This window comes from Pholcus phalangioides, unplaced genomic scaffold (genome assembly GCF_987345545.1).
Source record: "Pholcus phalangioides strain wild (caught in Gottingen) unplaced genomic scaffold, Ppha-v1.0 ptg000008l_1, whole genome shotgun sequence".
NCBI lineage: Eukaryota > Metazoa > Arthropoda > Arachnida > Araneae > Pholcidae > Pholcus > Pholcus phalangioides.
The window spans coordinates 4,167,742-4,187,394 of record NW_028301601.1 but is presented as its reverse complement, the minus strand read 5'-3'; the positions used below and the strand labels follow the sequence as shown (position 1 = coordinate 4,187,394).

At 39.2% G+C, this 19,653-nt stretch overlaps 1 protein-coding gene across 1 annotated transcript in view; it reads right to left on the bottom strand.

Annotated features, from left to right (window-relative positions):
- Window positions 1-5,967: 5,967 nt before the first annotated feature.
- Window positions 5,968-19,653, bottom strand: part of LOC149083516 (nose resistant to fluoxetine protein 6-like) — a 46,597-nt gene continuing 32,911 nt past the window's right edge. The window contains exons 10-15 of the mRNA XM_089234034.1: window positions 19,486-19,565; window positions 19,234-19,356; window positions 16,265-16,388; window positions 15,758-15,950; window positions 7,129-7,271; window positions 5,968-7,032 (exon numbers count right to left, since the gene is read on the bottom strand). Coding sequence (XP_089090160.1) covers window positions 6,853-7,032; window positions 7,129-7,271; window positions 15,758-15,950; window positions 16,265-16,388; window positions 19,234-19,356; window positions 19,486-19,565 — 843 coding nt within the window. The 3' untranslated portion in view covers window positions 5,968-6,852. The remainder of the gene's footprint in view (window positions 7,033-7,128; window positions 7,272-15,757; window positions 15,951-16,264; window positions 16,389-19,233; window positions 19,357-19,485; window positions 19,566-19,653) is intronic.

Below are 19,653 nucleotides of genomic sequence, written 5' to 3'. Positions count from 1 at the left end.
TTGCCCCCAATTCGAATCTCGTGTAAACGCTTCAAGAGTTTGCCATGTTGGACCCGATCGAATGACTTCTAGATATCAAGGTAAACAACATCTACATTTTCGCCCTTACCCAAAGCCTTAGTCACGTGATCATAGAAGCAAAGGAGGTTAGTCACATGACTTCACCTTCCTGAACTCATGCATCCGAAAATACATTATTTTCGTCTATCCACTTCACAAACTGCCTTTAGATGATAATTTTCCAGAGGGAGCTCGTCAAACTCACTGGACGATAATTAGACACCACTTCTCTACTACCCTTCTTAAATATCGGAACAACATTAGAAAGTTTCCAATCTCTTAGGTTCGATACCCTCAGCAACACTATTCCTGTATATCTGTGCGACTGGCCCCAACAATTCATTAGCACATTCCGATTCCCTGAGGACCCTGGGATAGATATCATCTGGTCCTGCTGCTTTGCTTGCATATAAATTTTTTAGAAGATTCAGGACCTCCACGTCTTCCACTTGAATATCGTTGAGAATTATTATTATTATTATTATTACCTCATGCAACACCCGTGTATTGAATATCATTATCTCCATTAAAAACCGATGCGAAAAAGTCAATGAAAGCACTACATCCCTACATTGCTCTCTAACCTAAACCCTCATGCCAACTGTCCCTTACATCCATTATTTACCTATCGAAAAAATGATTTTGGGTCAGAGCCAATGTTATCTGCCAACCTAGATTCAACTTCCTTTTTACTATCCCTTATCGCTTTCTTCAACAGTCTTCTTTTATCAGTAAACAATGATAGGTCACCTCGTCCACTTTTATACTCACTGAATGCTATATTCTTTTGAAGATAGAGGTTACGCACGCTATCCGTGAACCATAGAGGGTGCGATGAACAAACACGCTTTTTTCGAACGAAGGGTATGACGTCGTGCAAAACGGAGTACAGCTTCGTACTAAATTATACCCATTGACTTACCACCCCTACTGATTCCAACCGGTCTTTGAAAACTTCCGCTAACCTTCCTCTCGAAACATCAAAATTAGTTCTTCGAAAACAAGGAACCAGTCTTTTGTTATCAACCTTACTCGAAGAAAAGTTACAGTGAAAACTGACGATACGATGATCAGTGGAAGAAGACATGCCCCCCCCCCCCCTCCCGAAACATGTTCAACAAGATCCTCAAGTTACATATAATAAAACTGTTTATCTTGTTACAAAATTCAGCATCGCGCGGGCACCCCCTTGTATAATCTTCACCAAAGAAAATATGTATAAAGGAATATTCCAAGAATCGCGTTACTTTTGTTGCGTTCGACTAGCATGCAATGTCGCCAGTGACTCCGTTGCGTAGGATATTTAACTGCCAATATCCTCCTGTGAGGAGCTCCAGAAATATGCCAAAGTCTCCTATAAGCCGTAAAACTACAGTATTCCCGTGTGAGACGCCCCAGTTCTCTGGAAATGTGGCGCAGGTCACTCAAGTGATCTGTAAATATGCCGTTTGAGTCATGAAAGTTGTTAAAGTCATGATACCGAATGAAATCGTTAGAGTTGCCATATAGATCAATAGCCGCGGCACAAACTATGAGATGACATAGGGTTACCAAACTAACAACACATAACCAGGCCATAATTGTCGCCGAGTTAGCGTACAGCAAAAATGCGATAGCGCCTGTTTTGGTGAAAAATCTCTGTGCTTGGCTCAGGTTCCGTATAATACGTAAGTACCACCGTGCGTCAATGTAGTGATCTGGAAATGTACAATGTTAATTCAAAAAAAATAATTAAGTTTGTGGTCGCCGCATTAGATGACTTCGAGGGTCACATTCGAGCCCGCGGGTCATGAATCTACGGCATAAGTGGTATGATACTCAAGTCACTCAAAACATCGAAAGTAGTGGTGAAAAGATTATCCGAAAAGAGATAATCCGATCATTGCCCGCGATTTTCGGAATTCGCCGAATATTATTGCGTGAGGATCGCGTGACGTTCCAGTTTCACTGCAACTGTTTGTGTGTTAGATGCTGCTATTCGACACCCCTACTGATCGACACACGACTGATATAAGGTTCTTTTCTCCTCCTTGTTGAACGAAAACAATCGATTTTTATCAATTTCAGTTTTGCTGATAAATGAGGTCGTCCTATGCCACGTGTTTCTAGTTCTTTGATTTCCTGGAAATATCCCGTTACGTTACGAATGATGTGTGAAATAGATGACATCTACACGCGCACACCTTTTTATGAGCATGCGTGCAAGTGTGATTGGTGATCTAAGAAAAGTGATATGAAGTGGATTTAAGAGAAAAAACTATGCTCTAGTATAGAAATATCATTAAAAATACTTCTTAACCATTGATTTATTTCATATTTTTTTCACATATTTTTGATTGTACAGGGTGATTCAGAAAAGATGGGAAAAACTTTCAGAGGCGATAGTACAGACCAATACAAACAATTATCATCAGAGAATGCATGGTCTAACGAAACGCGCTGGCAAACGCGCGTTTCGAAATGGTCGCTCCACAAACGTGAAACGGCATTCCTGTTGAAATTTATCGGGAAAAAAGAACACCACTCATGCAAATGGAGAAGAAGAAACCGTATGCAAATCTGCGCCACAGTGAATAAAAGGCGCGGACGGCAGCCCCTGTGAAGTTATTCCACCGTGCAATCGTTCTAACAGTTGTCAAGTACAGGATAATGGCACACTTTAGTAATACTGAGTCCGCGCAGATTTGCGAATGGTTTCTTCTTCCTCCCCAGGTTACATTTGCAAGCATGGCGTTCTTTTTCTCCCGATAAATTTCAACAGGAATGCCGTTTTACATAAAGTTTCACATATCTCTCTAATACTTAATTTTTTTTGCAAAATTTTCAAAAAATGCATTAAGACCAACTTATATCTTACCGCGCGTGGTAAAATATCACGACATCAATGTTAATTGAACAAAAATTGATTCAGAATGAGAAGAACTCATTGTTCTTCGTGAAGTGAAGCAAAATATTGAGATTTCGTTGACTCAATCTTATATAAAACTAAATTTGAAATTTAACTTTTTTTGAATTTCAAAATTTGAAATTTGAATTTTTGATAAAATTGAATCAATGAAATCTCAATCTTTTGCTTCATTTGACGAACTAAACAATTCCCTTAATTTTGAATCAATTTTTATTCAGTTACATTGAATGCCATGCTATTTTATCATGCATGCAAGATGGTCTTAATTTTTCAACAAGTTTTCAAAATAACACGCTGAGGTGTTAGAGATATGTAAAACTTTATACGAGGCGCATTTACTGGTCACTTAATTAACCTGAAGTGCTGTTCCAGATCATTTTTTTAAGTGGCCCGCGACACGTTTGGAAATCAATGAAGTGGCCCACACTCTCTGAAAGATTGAAAACCCTTGGTCTAGTCCATTGTTTTTCATCGTATGAAATATCGCCCCCCGGGGTGGTGAGACCATGGAACGACCCGGGGGACAGTTGAAGCTGGGGGTTTAGCATAGGATCTTATTGGTTGGCTCTTTAGTTGGGGCGATATAAGAACAAAAACTTTTTGAAAAGGGGCGATGAAACAAAGAGTTTGGGCAACTATGGTCTAGTCTAAGAGTGCATAATGTTTTCGGTCAGCGGGCCGGATATGCTTTCTTTCTTTTAAACCGAGCACAACTTGGGTCTACCACCATCTATGGGCGATTTACCACCTAGTGAGTAGTGCTGGAAGTGTAAGTATGTGTACCTAACAGTCTGATTGCGTATCTAGTGTTGTGTATGATTTTTAGTGCTGCCATCTATATCTCAGAAGTGAAGTGAGTGAAGTGTAATGACTGAATATTTGTACTGCTTGTAGACCTGTTGCTCTCTGTGGCGAGACTTTTTAACGGGGAGATCGGCTCGAATTTGCGCCTCGAAGTTGGGTTTTGGTGAGGAAACATTTCTTTAGAATATGCAAGTCGAGAGAGAGAGAGAGCTGTCCGGAACACCCATCCCTCGACCCCTAACCTCGACCGACGAAAATATGAAGAATTATTTCAGAGTCGCGCTACTGATGTGGCGTGCGAGGTAGCGTTCTAGCACGCCAAGTCCCCAGTGACCTTGTTGCGTAGGAGATGTCTCGTTGCCAATACGCCAATGTCTGGGTGCTCTCCCCAGACATTGGCGTGCTGGCGACGAGAAATCCTACGTGAAAATGGCACTGACGACTTGATGTGCTTGCACGCTAGCTCTCACGCGTCATTAGTAGTCACCATAGAAGCACATGTATTGGATCGCTTGGATATAGTGTTCCATTATCTATGTGACTTCAGTATCCCCATGTGAGGACAGGCTGAGAGAGAGAGAGAAAAAAAGGGAGATGGGGTGTATTTTTGGGATAAGTATAGTCCTCCGACCACGAGATGAATTTTCGCTGCGTCATGTCACGTCACGTCGGGTGATTTTATTCAATTTTTTTTTTTTGGTAAAACGATTGCACATCGAGAAAAGTTCATCAGTGACTGAGCTTTCACGTTTGGCATGTCCTTCTAGGATAAAATAGAATCGTTTGACGTGACATGACGTGCCGTAGCCAAATCTCGTCTCGTGGTAGGAGGACTATACCGTCCCTAATATTAGTCGTCTGCGTAATTGCTATCTCTCGTAATTCCCCGTGACTGGACGGAAGAAATTTCCTTGTCACTCCTCGTGATGTGTGCAAAGTTGCAATACTTTGGCGACTTCTGATATGAAGTGATACACGCATATCCTGAATAAGTGGTTTGCGATCCAGGGATCAATCGGAGAAATTGTGTGTCGTGACGTGTACGATCAACTCTTCTCATTTCAGCTGTGGAGTTCTGGAACGCCCCGTATATCGATCAGTAATTGGCATCTACAAAAGATTACAGCTTGCTACAAGGAACTTCGTTGAACAACTTTCGCATTTTAATGAATGTCTAATTCTTCCGTTCATATTCAAACAAGTTTATTAAGCAGTTAATGAAACACAAAACATGAATGAGAATGACATCGACCATTCTTCTTGATGTTAACAGAAAAATAACGCTACATGTGATGAAAGGAAAAAAAACACATAGTAAATGCATATTAAATACACGTTTTCAATCGAATCCACAATCGAAAAAAAAAGTACAAATAAATACTTGTTGAGCGCACAAAGTACAATAAGCTTATGGGAAAAATCGGTACGTTGCATATTCGACGTGATGAATTGAGTCAAAAGAAAATGATGCACGATATTTTCATGTTGATGTTTGGAGCAATACCCTGGTTATTTTCGTTTTTTTTACACTTTTGCACATGTGTAATATAACAAATTAATGGTACATCAATAGTGGAGTCAATAGAAAGCAATGCATTCGGTTTGTACTGTCAATACGTTATTGGAGTGTGTTATTCGGGGTATTCTTAAACGGCGCAATTGTTTGTAGTGACCAGTCCTCGCACTGACCAGTGAATAATGCAAATTTGGTGGGTATTGTGATTTAAATGCATTCAAATTTAAAGGAGTGAAATGGAGGAAGAACAAAAGTTCTTCCTCCATTCTTAACAAAGGTCTAATAAAATTTAAATGAAGGTTCTACCAGGGTGTATATGTTGTCATAGTTCGGAGATGATGATCTAGGCTATATGTTAGGGTAAATGTGCTAAATCGGTTACTACGCAATAATTACCAATCGTCTTGGTAAGTTTGATAAATTTATCACTTTTACCGGCGATTATGCTTAATACCCAAGCGTCGTTGGTAAATTTGATAAATACTGAAAACATTGACTTTTACAGAAGATTATGCATAATAACCAAGCGTGATCGGTAAATTCGATTCGTTATGAGAATGAAACTAGATTCTTTATGAGAATGTCATCATCGTATAATCTTGTTTATGATTTTGATTGCCTATCGGCGTTTGTTGTTTTGATTTTAATTATCTATTATATGATCTCAGATTGACGATCGTTTTTATAAATATTTTATTTTTGTTGCCATTGTCCGAGGCGACAATGTTTTGTTGTTTACGATAAAACTTTCCGGATACACCCATCTTTCGGGAACGCTTCGATATCTCTCTGAGATGGGAAGCGGGGGTGTGTCCGGTCTTCAAAGGTAAATTCGATGAAACTCAGAATTTATTGCCTTTATTTCTGATTATGCTTAATACTCTAGCGTAATTTGTGAATTGGATAAATGTGAAAAAAATTCCAAATGAGTCTAGTAAGTGCTACGAATATAGTGTGGTGTATGCACATGCAAATGAGATGACAACACGTAGATGGCACTGCAAGTGCAGAAAATTATCATAGAGAGCCGCCGATAAAAGGACTGTGCTTTTGCATTCACACGCTCACATTTCACTTAACGTTCTACATGAAATATTTGATGTTTTATTACCATGTACGCATATCAAATATCGTGTATCATATAGTACGATTTATCATGTTTACCAACGACATGACGCTTGGATACTATGCATCATTATTCTTGCATAGGCCTCTAGGCCAACAATACTGTATAAATAAAATAAATAAATAAATAAATTACCTGTAAAAGTAATAATATTTTTAGTGCTCATTAAATTTACCAACGATGCTTGGGTGCTACGCATAATCGCCGGTAAAGTGATAAATTTAGGGAAAGTTATTAAACTTACCAAAATGTTCGATGGTTATGAATAATAACTGAATTTATTGCATTTACTGAGCAACATATGTTCATCTCATCAGAAGAAATTTCAATTATAATTTTAGAAGTGTTGTCCCCTTCCCCTCAGTAAAATTCAATAAATATTCGATTCCAAAAGAAATACGAGATTCGCCAGTGCCATCTACTGGTCGGGACCAGGATTCACGCTTTGGTTCCAGAACCAACCTCAGTCTTGGTCGGTTTGGTGTTCTGTTTCTCGGGTTTCGCCGCCGACCTTCCGAAAATGATGGTATCCAAAGCGTTTACTGGTTGCTCAACCGCTACGTGGAACAGCAACGCCATCATGTAGGTAATAACCACGTTACCGATGAAGTAATAAATCTGAAAAGGAATAGAAATTTTTCATATAAGATTTGATGTGAACAAACCACTATCAAATGTACCAAATGGTTCTCTTCCAGAACCTTCAAGACTCACCATATCGATGTGGTCACTATTCATGACTTCACGTATCCTCGCTTGATGGTAGTACATGACTAGAGGATGTAAGAGGTAGGCCAGGAATGTCAGGCGGTCTAGGTAGATCAATGGTGCCCATGATAGAATCGAATTCACCAGACCTACAATTGTTTTGAATAGAAATTGTGAGGTAAGTTCCTGTTGTTTATCCAGATTATATATAAGTTAAGGTAAATGTGATAAGTCCGGTTATTAATCATAATTTCCATTTTGTATTGGTAAATATGATAAATCTGGTTATTATGCATAATTTCCATTTTCTATTGGTAAGTATGATAAATCGGTCCCATTGCCGTGATAAGATTTTTTATGTAGGCTATATGACTGAACTTGTGAGTCTGGATCGGATACAATGATTTCTGATTTAACGAATTCTCCCGAAAATCCCCGAAATACCTCCCATAATTAACACCTGTTTGACGAATTGTTAAATCAGACCCCGATATAAGGAACTCATTAAACAAATGTTACAATCACACACCCCGATGTAATTAACTCTCATTAAATAAACCTTGCTATCGTACCCCGATATTATTAACTCCCAATCAACAAATTGTTCGATTTAAAGAATTTTTCATCATTGAATCACGATTTTAATCGTTAAATCATGAAATTAATTAAATGGGAATCCGTTATATCGGGGTCCGACGCCATTTATCAAACATACCAGACTCATTTGGAAATATTTTCATGTCTATCACATTCCCCCAATTACACTACCGTATACACACTACGCATAATCACCGGTAAAAGCGATAAATTTCAAGTATTTATAGTATTTATCAAATTTTCCCGGTACGCTTGAGTATATAACCCACTAATAAAAGTGATAATAGCATTTATCAAATTTACCAACGACACTCGAGTATTATGTATAATCGCCAGTAAAAGTGATAAGTTTATCAAACTTACGAGACGATTGGCAATTATTCATAATAACCGATTCTTCAAATTACCGTAACATACACCACAAATGGATAGCAAAACGTTAAGGCCAGTTGAAAATCGTGAATAAAAAATGAGAAAGTAAAGTCCAGAATTCATCAATTTCTTTTTTTCAGAGATAGTAAATTTTCTCTAATTATTTTTAAAATATTTCTTATATTTTTATATATTTTTAAATTACAGTCAAACCTCGTTACTGCGTCACCCGGTTAACACGTCACTCCACTTACCGGGTCACTTTTTGGAACTCCCAATTGGAATTGGCACAGCTATGGCTTACTCCGCTTAACGAGTCACTCCGCTTACTAAGTAATATTTTTGCTCTCCCAAGAGTGACTCATTAACGAGGTTTGACTGTATATGTCTTATATTTTTAAAATATTTATTATTAAAATTTATCAGCATTTTTATTAAACAATTTTTTCCCCAATTAAAAGTGAAACTTCCAGGTGGCAAATTCAATGTTATTAATTCATTATTCAATTATTTATTATCTTTAATTTGCCAAATATAATTGATTCTGGATTTTGCTCCAATTTTGTGAAGATATTCTTTTTCATTCAATCAGAAATTATTTTTTGCACTAATTCTAAAATTGCTCTCTGTGGCGAAAAAGAGCCCCCCCCCCCCCATCCCCAATCGGGGTGCGTCCGGTCCTTCAACTTTCAATATTCAGTACCATGGCAGAGGCACCGACATAAAGAAAACATTTGGGGGGGAGCTGAAAGTTTCTGGTCGTCCCGTATATACGGGACTCAAACAAATACGCATGAGAGGGAAGTTGCGGTGCATTGTTTTTTTTTTTCCAGGAGGGGGTTCAAATGGCCTCAGCCCCTAGGTTCCTGCGCCTATGTCCCATGGGTGTCCGTTATCGAGAGTTTGGTGGCAAATGTATAATGAGACGAGTTGTTTACTTGGGAAAAAAGCGGGGGGGAGGGGTTGCCATATGTGGAAAAACCATACTACAGACATAAGTACGGGACCATATGTCCCGTATTTCCCGGGACAGTCCCGGTATTTCCTCTTTTTTTGGCCGTCCCGACTTTTTGGCAAAAGTGTCCCGGTTTTTCCCGTATTTCACACGAAGCCTACTTGAATTTTTATTCTTTACTGAAGTCGAATATTGAAATTATTTTTCAACTCAAATTATTTTATGATAGTTACAACTATATATGGGATATGAATCTCCCACATTTGCCTTGGTAAACGTTTTTTTTTTCGTGGAATACATTTTAATCCACTGCAATTCGCAGTAATGCAACAATTCCCGCCATTGTTGTTGCCAACAATATTTGGCAACTTTGTTTGGTTTTGGCGTCGTTTTTGGTGATAATTGGCGATTGTCCCGTATTTTCCCGTATTTGGAAACATGATGTCCCGTATTTCTCTCAAGAAAATATGGTCAGCCTAGATATAAGAAAATATTTTAGAATTGCGGTACTGTAGTAGTAGAGAACCAGCATGCAGTCGCCATTCAACCGGTTGCGTAAGATTTTCTCGTCGCCGATACTCCAATATTCTCGTTTGGGTCACGCTATAGACGTGTTGCTTCGCGCCTAATTGCCGTACGATGCTCCATTTATCATAGCATAACTCATCGCATCTTACCATGGATACAAGTAAACCTCAGTTTACATTGCATTATCGAATCTGACAGATCACTAGATGACAGCACCACGTAGCTGAGCAAGATTTCCTCGTAAATATACTTGTATATTTCCTCGAAAACAATACGGGAATAATGTTGCCAAAAATAATGTGAAGTGGCAACTTCAGTTACCACACTATTGCAGGAAAATGAAGCGCAACTGCTGCAAATTGCTGTGAATTAAAATGAAAAAAAAAGTTTCATATGGGAAATATTTGAACTGAATATTAAGTCATTATTGCGGTGAAACCTCGCTACAACGATGCTCGATATAACAACAATTGCCCCAACAACGATATTTTTTTCAAGTCTTGTTTGGAAATATCTAAAACTCTAATGTTGAACTTCTGCCTCTCGATATAGCGATAATCCCTCTAGAACGATATTTTTTTCTTGGTCCACAGAGTATCGAGGTTTCACAGTATATGTTGGGAAAGTAATTTCAATCTCTTCTGAAAAAAATTTGCCAAATACAAATACAAATCCCGCAACAGGCAAATTGCCCATTGAGGGGGCTGGAAAAAAGATTCCCACGTAAAAAAATATGGATGTATCAATAGCAATGTAACGCATTTTTGGCCAGAACAGAACGTTCACGAATCATGAATGACCATATTACCCGTATTTTATGTGACATTTTTTGGCTGACCATATTTGCTCGAGAAAAATACGTGAAATTATGCTTCGAAATACGGGAAACTACGGGACACAGCCAATAATCGCTAAAAAGGATGCCAAAAGTTAGCAAAGTCACCAACTAAAATCACAAAAAAGTCGCCAATCGAGGAAAATGACGCATCACTTCGAATTGCAGCGAATTAAAAAACCACACAAATATATGAAATAAATGTTCTTATTTGTAGTCGTAATTATCTTGATTTAATTTCTGGGTTGGGAAGATAATTTTAATCGTTGGCTTGAAGAATAAGTTAGCTTCGTTGAAAATACGTGAAAAACCTGGAAATTTTTGCACAAAAGTCGGGACAGCCAGAAAAACAGAAAAAACCAGGACTGTTCCGACAAATACGGGACGTATGGGGGGGGGGGGTTACGCTAGACATTTCCATATTTTTTTCTCCTAATTTTTGTTTTTTTCCCCTGTTTTTTTCAGAGATCGCAAAAGTGTTCGGGCAAAAGGCCACATTGCATAGGCTGAGATAGACATAAAAGGTTATCGGGGGAGGAGGGAGCACAATATGATTGATGATGCAAATTTGTATGTATGCATATACATTAGATCAATTGGCTCCGTCACTGACACTGGGAGAAGGGGAGCATTGCATCCCTCCGTATCTCCGTCCACTGGCCATCGTTGGTATGAGTTCATTTTTTCGCAACACCAGCGTTTCGCCCCATCAGAAGCAGGGGCGCACGCAGGATTTACGTTCGAAAGGGTCGGATTTAATTAGCACACCGGATTTAGGTGACACAAGGAATTAAATTAAATTAATTAATTAAGGAATTTATACAAAAATTGACACGTTTTCAAGACAAATAAATTCAATTGGTCGACGAGTTTCGGCTCCTCAATGGAGAGCCGTCATCAGGACCTCGTGGTCAGAATTCACACGAATGAGTCGTGGAGGGGTGATGTTTACGCGCGTCTGGTCGTCCGAAGAGTTCGCCTTTGTATTTGCTGCGTCCGAGTGGTCTTTGGATGCGAATTGGGGAGCCATCTGTTGCAAAGTGTTGAAAGTTTTGTCACGACTGAGGTTAATAAAGCCTGTCCAAGCTGACGAAATAGGTGGCGTGTTTCTTCCATCATTAACGAGGAAATTCTGGCATGTTCTGATGAAGTATCACTCGAGAAAATTCAATTCAGAATTGTGTGTTGCTTTTTTAAAAACAAACGCTTTATCAAAATCAAAATAATGTGAACGTTGCCAACAGTGTTGGGCAATAGCCGAATTATCCGTCTGTCCCTTCTCAACATGCTTTCTGTGTTCGAGAACTCAAATATTTAGATATTTCTCCTAGTTTGGCATTTCAATCATTTCCCATTTTCGCAATTCTTGCATGGGATGAAGTAGATACCAGATTCTTTGGAGGGTGAGATAGGATCTTTCAGATTGGAAAAGGTGAGTATATATATTTATACATTACTAGCTGACCCGTCGCGCGTTGCTGTGATCTCAGAAATTCAAGGAAACTCTCGTTATGATAACATTCAATTTACATTGCGTCATTTTTATTGAAACTTATTCATTTTCATATGGAAAACATTTCAAAGCGTCGTTTTAATTCTATTTATTTATTAGAGTGCTTGTGGATATACGATATTTTTTGTTTTTCCGTGGCGTGCGTAATAATAAATCAGAAGGTTAATCATCACGAATAAATCAGAAGGTTTTTCGACGCGTGAGCTGGCCACATACAGTTGTCCATGTGAGAAGCACGATTCTTCAAATCTAGCCCACACACTTGCAGTGATTGTCCTTGTGCTTTGTTGATAGTCATTGCAAAAGGCGAGTCGCACCGGAAACTGTAAACGTTTAAATTCAAATGGCGTATCTGTTGGGATCATTGGAATACGTGGCAACAAAAAATACATCTTCCTCCTTGAATTTCCCATTCAAAATTGTAGTTTCGATGACATTGTTCATCATCTTTTTCCTCGAAAGTCTTGTACCGTTGCAAAATCGTGGTGGATTGATGTTTCGGAGAAGAATGACGCCAATTTTCAATGTTAAAATGTGCGGTGGCATACCTGGCAAATCGAGTGAATTCAAGAATTCCGTTGGGTAATTGACAACTTCGTCTTGATTAATCACAGTATCGATGGACTTGTACGTTGTCGCTTCGCCTGGTATTCCGTTTTGAATGCTGAAATTGATGGCATTGACATCGTTGTTCATAGCTGCTAATATAGCACGTGCACTGAGCCACAGATGATTTTTGTAATTCCGTGCGATATTTGGGAAAACCTTTTGAATCAATTCGTCTTTGGTTGATGTCGTCTTACAAAAGTTTGTTGGCAATGTGATACATTGTGTAGATCTGCCGATTGCCATCTTCCCATTCCCAATATCCAGCAATTGTTTTGCGAAACGTTCGGCGGATGCATCATTTTGTAGTTGAACACGCATATTGGTTTTCAAAGTCAATTTCTTTACATGTCGCCATAGAACTGATGATTTGAGACATGCATTAAGTTCATCAGCGGTTGTTGAACGTGGTATGACTTGCAGAGTTTGTCGAAAATCCCCAGACAGTAAAATGAGTGCACCGAAGGGCTGTCCATTTCCCCTCAAATCTTGTAGTGTACGATCAAGCGCTTCCAATGCTTTTTTGTGAGCCATTGTGCATTCGTCCCACATGATAAGTTCACATGTTCGGAGAACTTTGACCATTCCGGAATTTTTGGGGATATTACACGTTGGCGTCTAAGTGGTTTGCAAATTCAACTGCAATTTCATTGCTGAATGCGCTGTCCGACCACCATCCAAAAGTGATGCAATTGCCAGTATAAAACACAATCGCCGTTGTCTAGCACCCGCTACACAACAACTATGCCAGAAACCTTCGACACGCGCGCCACCTAGGACAGATGCACTATGCCAGAAACCTTCGCAGGAGTGTACTCAACAACTTCCCGAAGTTTCATGGCGATCAGATGAATGGTGTAGTAATGCATAAAGGACAAACAGACAGACATAAATTCGTTTTTATATATATAGATTATATATATATATTGGCCAAACTAGGAGAAATCTAAATATTCGAGTTCTCGAACACCGAAAGCATGTTGAGAAAAGACAGACGGACAGTTCGGCTATTGCCCAACACTGTTGGCAACATTCACATTATTTTGATTTTGATAAAGCGTTTGTTTTTAAAAAAGCAACACACAATTCCGAATTGAATTTTCTCGAGAGATACTTCATCAGAACATGCCAGAATTTCCTCGTTAATGATGGAAGAAACACGCCGCCTATTTCGTCAGCTTGGACAGGCTTTATTAAACTCAGTCGTGACAAAACTTTCAACACTTTGCAACAGATGGCTCCCCAATTCGCATCCAAAGACCACTCGGACGCAGCAAATACAAAGGCGAACTCTTCGGACGACCAGACGTAAACATCACTCTTCCACGACTCATTCGTGTGAATTCTGACCACGAGGTCCTGATGACGGCTCTCCATTGAAGAGCCGAAACGCGTCGACCATTCGACCAATTGAATTTATTTGTCTTAAAAAAGTGTCAATTTTTGTATAAATTAAAACCAGGCAAAGTTTCTAATTTTTGTGATAATTAAGGAATTATTACTTACTAAGAATTTTCAGCTAATAGCCTTCAAAAAGCCTTTTATATAAATACAACGGCCACAATAGACAAAATGCCCAACGGGCTGAAAAAAAAGATGCTCGGACATCACCTTGTCTCTTAAAAACTGACGAGAAAAAGTCATTGGACTATGTAGGCCTACATAGTCCAATGACTTTTTCTCTCTACTCCGAGACCCTACTATTGAGAACGGACCAACTGTCCCCTTACATCCATTATAGACGTATCTGAAAAATGATTTTGAAACAGAGCTCATGTCGTCTGCCAACCTTGATTCAACTTTCATTTTACTATCCCTTATAGCTTTCTTCAACGCCCTTCTTTTTCAGTAAATGATGACAGATCGCTTCCTCCACTTTTGTATCTCTTCAATGCCCTTCTCTTTTCAAGATAAAGATTACGCAGGTTATCCGTGAGCCAGAGGGGGGTGCGACGAACGACCCCGCTTTTTACGAACAAAGGGTATGACACGCAAAACAGAGGAGAGTTTTGTTCTGAATTCTCCCCACTGACTTATCACGTCCACTGATACCAACCGGTCTTTGAAAATTAACCCTAGCCTTTCCGTCAAAAAAGTTGGTTCGAAAACAAGGGATCATTACTTTATGTTCGGTTTCTCCGCGAAGAAGCTACGAAAAAGAAGCTGGCAACCCGATGATCACTGGAAGTAGAAGAAAAGTTGTTTCCAACCGAAACATGGTCAACAAGATCCTCGGAACTGGTGAGAATCAAGTCCAAAATAAATGTACCTCTAGTAGCTTCTGATAGTTGCTGATGCAAGTAATTATCGAGCACCAACTTAAGAAAATCTCTCTCATATTGATAGTCAAAAGGTTCACCCGATTGATACCCGGATAATTACAATCTCCTAATATTACTACTCTCTTATGTTTACACATGTACGGAATTTTTTCATGAAGCTTGAATGTGTAGTTTGGATCCCGATTCGGTGGGTTATAGTAAACTCCTACAATAAGCTTATGGTGCTTTTTTAGTTTGCGAGCCCAACCCAAATAGTTTCGATATCAGTTCCGTACGTTACACTCTCCACCCTTCAAACATGATTTCACGTAAATCAAGACACTCCACCCCTTTTTCTATCCTTTTCCCTCTTTTTCTAATTTCTAAATTATAATTTATTTTCTAAATTAGATCTATTTTTTAAAGTATCGTATCCTGAGATGTATAAGAAAGATTAATCCCCCATCGTTTGGCCAAGATTCTGTAATGGATACAAGGTCTAGGCCCTCTCTATCATTTGCCCAAGATTCTGTAGTGGCTACAAGATCGAGGCCTTCTCTATCGTTTGTCCAAGATTCTGTAATGGCTACAAGGTCTAGACCCACCGCAGCTATCATCGTTTCTAAAAAATCTTTCTTATCACCCAAGCTCCTGGCATTTATTAGCACACATTTTAATTTTTCCCTGTGAACAAGTGCTAATCGAGAAGCTATCCAATTCAAGTGATTTTCAAATTAAAAATTTTGAATTTATCCACCACGTATTAGAGTACTGTACATAGGTGAAAGTTGTAGAATTCAAGTGCTCCGCAAAACTACTGCCTATTTTCGCCTCAAAAAGTGTGAATTATCAAGATTTCACGGTAAAGTGGTATAAATCAAATTTTCGCAATTATTTTCATCAATAATGCCAAATTTTGCATGCCACACCTATTTCGTGAATACGAAATTACATATTGCATCAAATACCTTTAGGGTGACCAACACAATCGAAGATGACCCAAGCGACGCATAATCCCCACGTCGTACGGTGTATTCCGGCGTATAACAGACGAGCTAGGGGATCCTCCTTGGGCCATCGGTGTCCAGCAAAAGCGTACAGACCATAAACCGAAGATATCGCCACTGCCGTCGCCAATGTCCACAACAGGAATCTCCACCTCTAGACAACAAAAACAGACACCGAGTCATTACATAAATTAGAAATCAACTTTTTAAAAATGATTTTTCTTCTCTTGGGTTAGATCTTTGCAGAGGAAGAACCATGCATTGTTCACTATTACGTATCTAAATGCGTGATTCACGCGCAAAATTCAATTTTCACTCCTTCAAATTTCGTTGAGGAGTGAAAATACTCCTTCAAATTTTAGGGTATTTTTTTAGAGTTATCCCCACTCACAAACAAATGCACCTCTATTTTCATGAAAATACCCTGAAATTTTTTGAGGGGATAAAATTGGAACCATGAATATTTACCATTAGGTCAATCTTCTTGTTCGGGAACCGATTGATGAAGAATCCAAGTAGGACACCAATGCAGTATGGACCGAGATGGCTGTACACTTGATTGTAGACGTTGTTGTAAAATTTGAGGAACATCCTATGATGGAGATAAACAATGTAATTGTTGAGATGATTTGAGATTTTCTTTCAGCCCAATGTATGAAGGAAAGACATTTTTCTGGATATTGTGCAGAGTTGAACTCGGAAAGAAAAGTCTACAAGTCAATGCCTGGAATCGAACCCAAGTCGCCTTGCAAACTGGTCAAGCGCGCTATCCATATGCACCAACGGAGACACGACCATTACTTTCTGATTTACTCGCTGAAGTTGAAGGAAACTAGTGAGCCTACATTCTACTACATCATTCTCAACTTCAGTCGACAACAATTGCTTGTACTTTTACACATATTTCTATACTACCCCCAAAGGAAAGGGAAAAAAACCTTTTTCTCCTCTGCTTCTGTTATCAAACATTGAACAAAAGCTGACTACACCCACTGGCAGTTGATCTGACTGGTTAGAGCAGCGGTTCCCAACCGAGGGTACGCGAAAAGAAGATGGTAATGGCGGCCATCCATCTAAAAAAAGAACAACATAATTGAAAACATTAAAATGAATTTTTTAAAAGTAGGTAGAGGTTTTTACTGATATTGTCAGTTGTAATATATTGGCCTTCCCTATCAATAAAATCTTCTATAACAGAGGGGTTGTGTCCGCTGGAAGAGTCGGCCTCCCGCCCCAATTTATGATCGGGATTCGTGAACTCCTTCCTCTCGGCTCACTTTACTTCTGTGTTTTAGATTTGATTGTTGACACTTGCGGGGCTGTGCATTAAAGCGAAGAATTAATTCGTGTTGTGGGCGTTTGTATTGAGGCGTGTGCGTATTATTCCCACAATTTTCTGCGTCAACTTTTACCTACTACTCGCGATTTGCGCTATGGATCAGTGGCTAAAAGCTAGATCTGTGCGGAAGCGGACTGAAACACCGAAATGAAATACCGTGCACCTGTAAACGTGAAAACATATTTTGAATCTTCCAAAAGCGATTCTAGTACCAAAGCTACCGAGACCTCCTACTACATTAGCTATCGTATTGCGACACGAGGAAAAAATCACACCATTGGTGAAAATATGCTGTCAGATGCATGGTTTGAAGAGGGTAGTGCTCTTATAATGAGTTCAATATCTCTGTCAAATAATAAACGGTGTCTCGAAGAATAGAGGACATGTCAGGCGATGTTGAGAGCACAATCATAAGTCATGTCAAATGTGAATTTTTTTCTGTCTAATCGACGAAAGTACCGACGTTTTACGCAATATTCTGTGCTACTTGTAATTGCTAAGTACTTGAAAGAGAACTCGAAGTAAAGCTTTTTATTTGTCACCCATTGGAGGGGTCGTACGACTGCTTAAAACTTAATTGAAGCAATTGATCATTATCTCGTTGAAAAAGAATTCAATGGTCAAAATGCACTGGGCTCACAAGACATGCAAGAAAATCCACGGAAGGTTGCTACTCAGGCCGTCGTGCACGCGTGCAGAAGTCTCTCCCAAATGAAATGGACTCATTGCTATATTCACAGACAGATCCCTGCATCGAAACCGTTGCCTCCAAATTTGCGAAACGTTCTTGATGAAGCGATCAAGGATTTCAACTTTGTCAAGGTGATTCCTAGCAACTACAGGTTGTTTAAATTGTTGTGGGCAGTGCCGTCTTAACGCATGGGCCCACCCGGGCACGGCCCGGGGGCCTCAAGAGAAGAGGGGGCTTAACAAAAATGAGATCCGGTTGAAATTTTCTAGAATGTACCTGATAGAGCCTCAGAAAAACCACTTGGCCCGGGGGCCCATGATGCTCTTAAGACGGCCCTGGTTGTGGGAAGATATGGACATCCTTCACAACGCTTTGCTTTAGTACACCGAAGTTAGGTGGTTGTCCCGGGGTTAAGTCCTGACGTTGCTGTTCGAACTTCGGAACGAGGTAGCCCTTTTTTTAGGAAGTGTTCGAAACACTTCACGATTTCTTGTCACAAGCCGAGCTAAATTTAACAGTCGGCCACTTGGAAGGATTAAAATCCTCGTTTGAAAAATATTTTTCAGAGCCGGAAATGGGTGTGATCGGTGGACATCTAATCCTTTCAAAGAAGACCATTTTCAACCGGCTTGATTGTCGATTCCAGAAAAAGATGAATCGCTGGAGCTCTTATCAGATACCCCTCTGAACATCCTCTTCAATGACGGGATGGTGAACCTAGTTAGTTTTTGGGCTCGCCGCGGTGACGAATACGTTGAACTTTCTAGAAAAGCCATAATATTTTTGTTGCCGTTTGTTAGCACTGAGCTTGTTGAACGGGCGTTTTCTTCGTATACTTGCATGAAAAATAAAATAATTTAAATTTAAATTAAATTAATAAATTTAAAAATAAATATAGAAGCAAATTGGACGCGCTCCAGATTTGAGTTTGTATTTATCTTCTTTTGAGCCTAATTTTTTAAAAAACTGTGATTCAATACAGTCCCAAACATCACATTAATTTTTTTCACCCAAACTTTGTGTTAATTTGTTTGCTTACTTGGAAAATAAAACAAGCTAAATAATGAAAAAATAGGCCATTTAATTGAATATTCAACATGTACCTTTTTTTTTAAGTTTTCCGAAAACTGTAATGGGTGAAAGAGATTGGGGGGAGGGGGGGATTTCAAGGAGGCAAGACACCTCATAATTTCCGAAATGCATGGCATCAAGTTAGGCGAGATATATCGTCAATGACGCTGTAAGGGTTGTATCATTCGCTGAATTTCGAAGAAGTTTTTTCCGCCGGGATGGTGAGTACCCAAAAGCAGCATTGAAAAAAAAAATAGGGATAGCTTTCCGAAGAGACCTGTTGAGATAATTGTGACATGTGAGACAGACATTTATAGACTGATTAATTCAACTTACGGAAAAGACCTGACGTCCGAGTCGAAAGACGCCGGGTAGTTCTTGTAAAGCGTCACCAATGATACGCCGACTCCACCAGCAACGATCAGCGCGAAGTTCGTCAACAAACCTAGTATAGGTTTCCTGTTATGCAATTGAAAATACATATTTTGAATGCATATTGAAAAACCTGTATTGACAGATCTAACGACTGCACCATCAACGCATTGGGTCACATATATATATATGATTAGATTTCAAAGCTGGACTCACCTGTACATAAGAATCAACAAGAAGAACGTGATGACATGCAGTTGCATCGAGACGGCAAGAAACCATGTATGAAAAAGACACTGGAAATGTCAAAAAGAAAGTTTCACACTCAAATCTCATCGATTCTATATTCATTAAATAGGAACAAATTGGCGCACATATCGATGA